Source organism: Pantherophis guttatus, chromosome 15, assembly GCF_059756535.1.
Source record: "Pantherophis guttatus breed Tessera chromosome 15, ASM5975653v1, whole genome shotgun sequence".
NCBI classification, from domain to species: domain Eukaryota; kingdom Metazoa; phylum Chordata; class Lepidosauria; order Squamata; family Colubridae; genus Pantherophis; species Pantherophis guttatus.
This window is the reverse complement of record NC_142077.1, coordinates 8,130,965-8,141,545: the sequence shown is the minus strand read 5'-3', so window position 1 is coordinate 8,141,545 and position 10,581 is coordinate 8,130,965. Positions and strand designations below refer to the sequence as shown.

At 38.9% G+C, this 10,581-nt stretch overlaps 1 protein-coding gene across 3 annotated transcripts in view; it reads right to left on the bottom strand.

Moving 5' to 3' along the window:
* Positions 1–10,581, bottom strand: part of TARDBP (TAR DNA binding protein) — a 110,646-nt gene that overhangs the window by 98,674 nt on the left and 1,391 nt on the right. The window contains exons 2-7 of one of the 3 annotated variants that reach the window (XM_087878966.1): positions 10,183–10,423; positions 7,118–7,371; positions 6,356–6,519; positions 5,499–5,639; positions 4,993–5,163; positions 4,094–4,211 (exon numbers count right to left, since the gene is read on the bottom strand). In XM_087878966.1, the coding sequence (XP_087735092.1) occupies positions 4,094–4,211; positions 4,993–5,163; positions 5,499–5,639; positions 6,356–6,519; positions 7,118–7,371; positions 10,183–10,223 (889 nt within the window). In that variant the 5' untranslated portion in view covers positions 10,224–10,423. Of the gene's footprint in view, positions 1–2,083; positions 4,212–4,992; positions 5,164–5,498; positions 5,640–6,355; positions 6,520–7,117; positions 7,372–10,182; positions 10,424–10,581 lie in introns of those variants that run through there. The other 2 variants (XM_034430211.2, XM_034430212.3) reach the window with 2 other exon arrangements.

Here is a 10,581-nt window from a genome sequence, read left to right as displayed (position 1 = left end):
TTAGGATGACCGTCCATTTTAAATCAGAAAGTTCATTGAAAGCGTCCAGACCAATGTTCACATTTTCCTCCCAAATTATTATTCATTCTATCTATCTATCTATCTATCTATCTATCTATCTATCTATCTATCTATCTATCTATCTATCTATCTATCTACCTACCTACCTACCTACCAACCATATCTATCTATCTATCTAATCTGTCTGGGATGTAGATAGATGGATGAATAGATAAGACAGACGGATATCCCAGTCTTGCTCCCTGCCGCAAACCATCATGGTCATAATTCCCATCTATTCAGTTTTCTCATGTTGTTAAAGCCATCAGTTTTCTTCTACCATAGTCAATTTTAAAGTCCACATCTTTTAACTCCATTGGGGCTAATCTCTTCCCCCTCATTTACATTTACTGAAGCTTATCTTAATGAGATCAACCTAGCATACAAGGAATTCCTTTATTAGTTGGAGGTAGTAGTATTCTCTTTTTATAAACAGGCATCGCTGACAACTGGTGGGGTGGGGGGGGAGAGAAAGAGTGTCACGTAGCCCACAGGAACGGAGCAAGAGCCCCAGCGGCCCTGCTTATTCAGCTGTTAACAGTTTGGTCTCAACTGCCGAGACCAGAATGCTCCAAAGATTTAATTCACGCCCACACAAATCCAGACTGGAAAAAGGAATTGTCATCATCACATCCATTTGAGTAGCAAAGTCTCAGTAATTAAGAGATGCTCAGCAGGCAACTGAAACACACATTTGCTCACATTGGGCCTCTGTTAAATTACAATGCTGCTTATTACTAAATGAAGCTCATTAGCAAGATAATCCTTCCAGCAGTGGCAAACCGACTGTGTTCCTTATTTCCCTCTTTAAATTGCATTTAGCACAATACATACAAGGGCTGCAGAAAGTTAAAAACAAAGACTCCAGACAATCAAGTTATGAGAATTCTGTTTATTAACTCACTTTCAACACTAACGAAAAAATTAATGATATGAATCATGTTTGAAAACAATTCTAGGATGCTTAGGGATCGGAGGGAGGGGACGTTAAGAGCCCTTAGTGCTTGAAGCAGCATTAAGATGATCACAGCACGGGGAGTCCCCCTTTCTATTCAGAAGTGGCCCTCGGGTTTTATAAATACAAGCTAAAATAAATTACTGAAACCATGCTAGTGAGGTATCAAACTTACCCTCATGATCCTTCCTGGGATGACACAGTTTAGCCTTGGGAGGTCCGAGAAAACCATATTAAGTGTTACTCAGCAGCAGTAGCTGGTGTTAATGCAAGTGCTAAAATGCAAAATTCAGACGGTAGATTTTGGCAATGGATCGGATTTAGGTGAAGTCAAGATTATGCAATGTAAGACTATATGTCCTCCGGAATATTCACAGATCAGTTTTACACCAAGAACCATCTTCTGGCGTAATAAACCAGTTTTGGTACCGAACAACCACGCCCCAATAAGCACCCAGCAAATAGTTTTTAAGAATCCGCCTGCTACACTAATGTCCTTTAAAAGGAAATAGGAAATTTTTCAGCTGAAATGCAAAGAAAGTCAGGGGAGCTAAAGGAGATTTTAAAGTGTATAAATTTAATGGGACCAAATTGACGGCTCCCATTACCTATCAAATGAAAGTTGTAGGTTTGTATCGAGTAAGGAAAAATATAAGGCCGGTTAACTGTATAACTCATTTAGAGCCAAATGCTTACCAATATTTTTGTTGAACTGTTTACCACATTGAAACGGAGGTTATAAGCATCCTATTCCCAGCAAGGCTGAATGCCCTGAGAACACAATACTACAGGCTCAAGGGTTATTTTGGATTTTTGCTTAGACCCAGGAAATTAAGTGGGGCCTGCTGACCAGGGATGGGGTACTTCATGTGACAGAATTGCATTTCAGTTATGTTTATTGCAAAAGCTATGAAGATAAGACTGGGTCATAGTTTTGGAGTTTCTGCTACATGAGGCAGGCAAACCTAAAAAAATTTTTTTTTAAAAAAAATGTAATTCTTATCCTAAATACTTTAACCAATTAAAAAGCTCTTTTGCTCTTGGGGGGGTGTCAAACACACACACGTATTACTTAAATCAGTTTTATTTAAGAATTTCCTACATTGACAAATCTTATAAAAAAGCATCCAAACACAGAACTTCAGCAAACAGCATTCATATGAATATCTTACAGACAGAAAAACTTCCACCCGCAAGGGAACACCTGAGCTTGCAAGTGAGCTTTGCTGGAGAAAAAAAAAAACCATACACAGAAAGCACACTACGAACTGGATGTTCCCATCAAAAAACCTTCGGTTTCACGTTACCACACTTACAGGATCATTGGAACAAAATAACACACACCATACAGCATTCACAGCAGAGTTGACATAAAGGAGAAAAAAGAAAAAAAAAAAAGATACAGATATTCGTTTCACTTAACACATCCAACTAATTTGGTTAACTAAGTAAAAAGCCCCTCCCCCCCTTTTTTAAAGTTCTTCCAGATCAGATGTCCATTTTGAATGCAAGGAAAAAAAACATTCGTACGTTCTGCTCCCATCGCTCTCCGCACACTCTCTCACCAAAGCCACAGGATCGAGGGACAATTGCGTCAAGAAAAAAAAGTTTTTTTTAAAAAAAAATTAAAAAAAATCCCATAATGCACCACCAAGTCTCTCTCCGCATGCGCCTCCTTCTTTTTCTCGCACATACCAAGCCCTCACATGCCTTGGCACCACAAATCCAATCCCACACAAGGTTTTCAGAAGTTCAAACAAGCCTTCTGTTTTCCATCTCACAGCCTTGCGTTCACAGCGTTGAGTACGACTCCATGAAATAAAAAGAGGAGCGGATAAAATGGAACACCCACCATCTTTAAGACGTAGTATGTGCAGTGTGATGAAGGAGTCTTGGATGAGGAAAGCATGGAGACAGGAGTATTCCTAAAGCAGATATTTTTTTTTTATAGATTTATATATAGGTGTTTTTTGTGTTTTGTGTATTTTTTTTTTTATAACTGCACTGTTTTCAATGAAGTGCTTCTTCCAGACACATTTGAAATGAGATGAACTGCAAGAACTAAATGAGGTCTCCATACTGTACTTTAGTATGAGAAGGGAGACAGTGTTAAAAGGAAAAAAAGCCGACACCAACATTGCATTCTCCACACAGGACATTTGGGGGAGGGGGAAGGAGAGAAAGAGAGAAAAATTCTTATGGCGGGGGGGATCAAATTAAATTAAAAAAAAAATTAATAAGGATAGGATGCAGTTTCTGAAAAATGGCTTCCATTTTTTTTTTTGAAACATGCAAAGATCTCAGCTGACTAGGAAACGAGGAATCTAATCTTTACAAATTCCTATTTAAATTGCAGCACACCCGTTTACCAGTCAGGGAAACAGTTCACGTTCAGCCACTCAATAATCCCAACTCATGTATTCCAACTCATGGTAACAAAACCTATAAAACTTCATTTAATCTTTTTTTCCCCCTTACAAAAGAAAAAAAGTGTCAAAAATACTATCGAAATATACTACACACTGAACAAATTGATTTGGGTTCTTTTTTTTGTTGTTGTTTTGTTGTTTTTTTTTCCTTTTAGCATATGCATTTTAGATTATACTTACCAGGAGCTCTAGAAAAAAAAATTGATTTCCCACCAGAGTCAGTATAAGCCTGCCTACATCCCCCATCCCGATGATTTGGAATCCATGCTTGAACCAAATCCGCCATTAAACCCACTGCTGGAGCCTGTGTTGGAGGAGCCCCACCCTATCGCTGGGCCAGAGTTCGAGCTTCCGTAGGAATTGCTCCCGGAGCTAAACCCTTGGCTCTGCTCCCTCTGCATGTTGCCCTGTGGCTGGTTGTTCCCTGACGGCCCAGACTGGTTTTGCTGGCTAGCAAGCATGCCCATCATCCCCCAGCTGCTTTGCAGCGCGGCCTGGGCAGCCGCCATCATGGCGGGATTGATGCTGAAGGCCCCAAAGTTCATCCCACCTCCCATGTTACTGCCCTGGCTGTTACCCAGTCCGCCGCCTCCACCGCCTCCCCCCCGGTTAGGAAATCCCCCCTGATTCCCAAAGCCTCCTGGATTACCACCAAATCTTCCACCTCTTTCTAGTTGTCTACTGCTATTATGCTTAGGTTCAGCATTGGATATATGGACGCTGATTCCTTTTATGATCAAGTCCTCACCACAAAGGGACTGGGCGACCTGTAAGGAACAAGGAGCAAGGGCTGAGTAATCCCAGGAGCAAAGGAAGAGAGACAACAAATGCACAAAAAGAGCAGCAATGAATACATAGGTTGGTTTGAAGCATTCACAATTACCTGGCCGACTATTAGCATTCCCTCACAACAGTGGAGAACTACTCTCCCTTTCTAAAACAAACAAACAAACCCAGGACTGTGCAATACTAATTTAACTTGTATTATACTAGATACCCATCCAGCTCAAGTCTGAAACAAGAAACCCATTTCCTCATAAACGCTTCCACTGACGTTTCTAAAAGGAAGCCCATCCCACACAATTACCCCAATTATAGTTCTTAGGCAGCTGATTTTGAAATTGAATCCTGCTTCATACACATGTATAAGTAGCCACCGGCCCAGAAGTCTGTGGCAAGATTAATCAGCTGCCCAGGCAAACAAGAGTTAAAAGAGTTGTTTCTCCTTCATTCTCAAGGGCAAAAATGATTTAACAGCCAGTTTATTTACAAGGTTTGCTTTGTGCCTGTTGTTATTTAAACAGTGGCAATGAAATGGAAGCATCTAATTACACAGTAATACTGAGATACTTTAGATCAAGCTTTCCTGAATGAAACCCTCCCTTAAAATGATTGGGGAGCTGACGGGAATAAAGTATTTAGCAGGATATATGCAATTTATAGGTCTCGTAATTCAAAAGCCAACCGCATTTACATTTAACACACAACGAAATTAAATGGGAATGTTATGAAAACTGCTTAAGGGCAAGGAGGGCACTGGGTGAATACCTGATCATCAGCAAACGTAACAAAGGCAAAAGCTCTGAATGGTTTGGGAATGAAGACATCAACGACTTCTCCATATTGTGAAAAAAACTGACGGAGCTCATCTGCAGTCATGTCTTCAGTGCAACGCCCAACAAACACCTTCCTGCTACGCAGAGGTTCATCTGGACTTTGCTGGTACCAAGGCAGAAGATTTACATTAACATAAAAGAAGAGAGTTACAGAGGCCATAACCAATAAAGGTTCTCCACACCCCACCCCACCCACACAATAATGCAGCAACTAGCCAATGAAAAATTTCAAACTCTGAAATTGTCTCTTCTAAAGTTCCAAGTGATATGACACGGAATTTGAAATCGGGAAAACTTAAGAAGTGCTTCGCTCCGCCTGAAAAACCCTGTCAAGTCATATGAACATCTGGACCAGTCTGGACTTCTGCCAACTTGTTTCAGAGAACAGAATCTCCGGGCCCAATCGGATTCATAAAGCCCACAAATGTCATCCCGTACCTTAGAATTGGGGAGCTTGCAGTCGCACCATCTTCCGTCGATCATGTGACGCTGAGACATGACTTTTACTTGGGTTTCATAGTCGGTAAATCTTACAAAACCAAACCCTTTTGAGTGGCCAGTTTTGATGTCCTTCTTAACCTAGGTTTAGAAAAGGAAATTATAGGGCCAGAATAGTATTATGTCACTGTATTCACCTTACTTCTAAAGTTAATTTGAAACATGTAATAATAGAAAAAATACTAATGTTCTGTCTCTTAGCTGAAGCTTTCCTTCTGCGTTACAGTCTTTGATGAAAAGCTGAAACAAGATCAGCTCCCTCTCCCTCAAATGCCCCCTCCATTTGGCCTAGAGCAGGGGTAAGCAACCCGCAGCTCTGGAGCCACATGTGGCTCTTTCATTCCTCTGCTGAGGCTCCGTTGCTGGTCGGCTCCACAATTGATAGGGCTTTCGGTTAGGACAGGTAGAGGAAAAAGGATGTCGCGCTAGGAGGAGACTCTGGGGGGGGGGGAGGAACTGACTTCCAGTCGACAGAGGAAAAAGGACACTGTGCTAGGAGGAGACTCTCTGGTGGGGGAGCCGGACTTCTGGTCAGCAGAGGAAAAAGGATGCCGTGCTAGGAGACTATAATGGGGGAACCGGACTTCCGGTTGGCTCCAGAATTGAATGGGGGCTTCCTGTTAGGATGTTTGTGGCTCTTTGAGTGTTTAAGGTTGCCGAACCCTGGCCTAGAGGGAGTAGAGGCAGGTCTTCCCTGCTGAGCGGGGGCTCCATCTGAGTCCTTCTCCAACTAAACTAAATTTTCATTCTAACATAGTAAGAACCACAGTGCAGCTTCAAGAACTAGTGCCAAATACCTGCACCATGAGAACTTCTCCAAACGTGCTGAAATATTCTTTCAGATCTTGCTCTGTCGTTTTCCATGGAAGACCCAAAACTATCAGATCAGAGGTTTTTTGCACTGCTCTTTTCACTTTAACGGCTGATGAAGCATCTGTTTCATCCATTTTCCTCTTGTTGTCTAAGAAACAGCCATGGACACAAACATAGATTATGTTAAATGCAATGTAAGACACCCAAAGTTGCTGGAAGCTGGGCAGCCTATACTTTAGCCAACTATGATTGTTTGTGCAATCAGAGGTTTAGACTGGATTTGGCATTTTTTGACTATTGAGTCCTTCCCAAGGTTATTACATATTATTAAAAATCAGTTAATTTTAGAGCTGTGCACATCTCAATTGTTACTCCAGACAAAGGTATGCTCAATATGAAACTTAATACATTCAACATAATGTTCAATATGCAAAATAATTTGGAAATAAGCTTTTATGCACATATAATCTGTAATATGTATTTAGTTACATGCCAGTAAGCGGGGCCCTACTAAATAACCATACTTATATAACCTCATAATATGAATGCATATGCTGTTAGAATACTACTACTGTATTTGTGGTTTCCCTTCCCAATTATTAAACAGAATAACAGGTTAAATAATTCAGTTGTTTCCACACATGGCTGAAATAAAATGTTTTATGAACTGGTTTAATTTCCAATTATATATTTTATAGTTGATAAGATTTTTTTTAAAGAAAAGAAGAATAGCTTTAAACACATACCTTTGGGATAATTCACCACATATACCAAATTTCCCCAGCCATTATCTGGTGCATGAAGAATTCCTTCCACTAATCGGACTCCTCTCATACACTGAGACACGGGGTTTCTGTAACGCAGGCCACAGGCCCCTGGGAACTGCGCAGTAACTGTGGAGAGTAATACAGTCCCATCATCCTCTGAAGGGATCTCAATGGGTTCCTCGTTCTCATCTTCCGTTACTCGGATGTATTCCGACATCTCCGCCGTGATGTTACTGAAGGGTGAAAAGAAACAGATGAATAAGAAAGCAACATGCAATTTATAAAAAAAGTAATCAGTGGTTTGGCCAGTGGCAGAATCTAAATACTGTTTATCCGACAGAGCTTGAATTGAAAAAGGATAGATTGTAACTAAAAAGATAAGAGCATGCTTCCTGTGGTAAAGGCTGTAAATTCAATCATTGTATCTCTAGTTGGAAGTAATATAGGAGATTGAAAAACTTTAAGAACCTAAAGATCCACCTACAATCAGAATGGACAATATTAAACTGAGTCTGCCTCAGTATTTTATTTTTAGCATTCAGATACATTTGGTATACAAAAACATTCCATTTAAATGATGTAGTACCAAACTACCATTTTAATTCCAACAGTAGCCATTCAGATGCTCATAAATTTTAGATTATATTTACATGCACATTCTAGTTAACCTACTTATAAAGCAGCTACTGTCCCTGCCATCTTGCCAAACTGGCACCCATCAGCCAGCTATTAAAAAAGTAACAGGGTGATTAGCAAATTAATTCCACCAGCGAGGCAGGACACCAGCAATTTTTGACTGGCTTTACTATTCAACTGAACATGTCAAAACAAACAGCAATTTCTGTTTACACTGCAACAGCAAAATTGGTCCCTTTCTCTTACAAAAAATCGTAAGTATTGTGATTTGTTTATTCCGCTTTATCTTGTATTTTTACATTACAAGCTAATAATGTTGCTTACTCTCAAAGAGAACAGAATAAGGTGTGTATGCATATGGATAAATGTATAATTAAAACAACACCCATCTTGTTTTTAACTGTCTATAAGCTGACGCAGTAGTAAGTATGCAGAAAAATTAAATATAAAACTTTTAAAGAAATAAACTTTTAACATGCAATGCTACAAAAAGAATATTATACATAAAATGAGGAATAGCATACAAGTAGTCCTCGACATATGACCATGATGGAGCCCAAAATTTCTGTTGCTAAGCGGGATAGGTGTTAAATGAGTTTTGCCCCATATTACAACCTTTCTTGCCACAGATGTTAAGTGAATCACTGCAAATATTAAGTTAGTAACACAGCTTCCCCATTGCTTTTGCTTCCCCCCCCCCAAAAGGTAATCACATGACCCCGGGACACTGCAACTATCATAAATATGAGTCAGTTGTCAAGCATCTGAATTTTGATCACATGACCATGGGGATGCTGAAAGAGTCATTAAGTGTGAAAAACCATAATGTGTCACTTTTTCTAGTGCTATTATACCTTTGAATAGTCACTAAATGAACTGTTGTAAGTGGAGGACTACTTGTGCTGAAACTGTTTCTGACTCTAAAATGTATTTTAAAACCAAACATGAAGACACATATCCAGTCTTTGGGGATAGGCATTAAAACCCCATTATTAAGAGTTTCATTAGCAATAGCATTAGTATCAGAAATAGAAAGCTGAATACATCTGGAAGGGAAAATGCAGAAAAGTATACAATATCATATTAAACATACTAACGGCAAGTAGAATTGTGATAGCACAAAACTGGAAACAACCAGACACCCCTCCAGATCAAATCATAATAAAAAATATATACAAATGTGCAGAGATGGATAGATTAAATGGTATTCCTGGCTGGAGAGTAAACATAAAATTTAAGGGATGTTTTTGTCATGAGATCAAATTGTAAATAGAAATCAAGATAATTTAAATAAAGATGCAAGTTTAAGATAGAGATATTTAGAAGCAGAATTTGTGTAAAGAGGTTAAATAGATTAGAGATACCGATGCAGAAAAGTTATTAGAATTGAAATTTTGATATGTTTGTTTTTGGTTGTTTATATTTTTTGTTTTGTGTGTGTGTTTTTTTCTTGCTTTTTTGTGTATTATGTTTCTTTTTGTACTGTGTATTTTAATCTTTGGAAATTTAATAAATATTATTTTAAAAAAAGAAAAGAAAGTGGAATACAAAGTTTATATTGGTCCTATAGTTCAAAGACTACCACAAAGGGGATTTATGACTCATTTGTTCCAAAGACTGATTTAGAATAAAATTGTCACTAACCGTATCAATGGAATGAAGATATATAGGTAGTCCTCCACTTACAACATTTCATTTAGTGACCAAAGTTACAGCAGCAATGAAAAAAAAAGTGACTTATGACCCTTTCTCACACTTATGATCTTTGCTGCATCCCTATGGTCATGTGATTTACGTTCAGATGCTTGACAACTGACTCATTTTTATGACAGTTGCAGTGTCCCAGAGTCATGTGATCACCTTTTGCGACCTCCAACGAAGTCAATGGGGAAGCCAGATTCACTTAACAATCAAATTACTAATTTAGCAACTGCAGTGATTCACTGAACAAATGTGGCAAGAAGAGCCATAAAAGGGGGCAAAACTCAACAAATTTCTCACTTAGCAACATAAATCTTGGGCTCAACTGTGGTCCTAAATTGAGGACTATCTGTATTATAGAATGTATGTATTTTCTTGAATTGACTCATCTATCATTCTGGGATGTCATAGCTAATTTCCCCGTCCGGCTGGTAGTACCTAATAGACCACTTACACATTTCTTACTGGATGGCAAGTGCACAACTTTTGAACAATTGCTGATAAAAATTGCTGGATCTAACAGAAATTCAATTACAATCAATTTCTGTTGCAAATGGATTTTCTTGCAAGGTGCCATTTGTTTGTTTACAACTGTAAATACACACTATAATGACAAAAACAGGTACAAATTTAGCCACTCTGGGAGAAAGTTATCCATAAATGTTATCCTGGAAACCAGATTAAATGTTTTCGAAATAATTACGCACAAAATTTCTCTTTTTCTTCCAATTGGTCTATCAAAATTCATTGCCGGTTTTTAGAAACAGTTTCCTTGACTTCTCATGGCTCCATGGTAACATCCACGAAATTTTCTTGGCAGAATACAGAAGTGATTTGTTTATTGCCTTCTTTAGGGAGGGTGTGTTTTTCCCCCCCTTTTACTTCTCAGCCAAAGTGATAAGATCTTAGGATTTCCTGGTGGTCCCCCATCCAAGTTCTTAGTCCGACCTTTATTTACGGTAGGTTTTCAAAATCAGAGGCGGGAGGAAAAGACATAGGTTTGAAAAGTACAGGTTTACAACAGTTCATTTAGTGACCATTCAAAGTTACAACGGCACAACAGTTCATTTAGTGACCATTCGGTTACAATGGTACAACCGTTCATT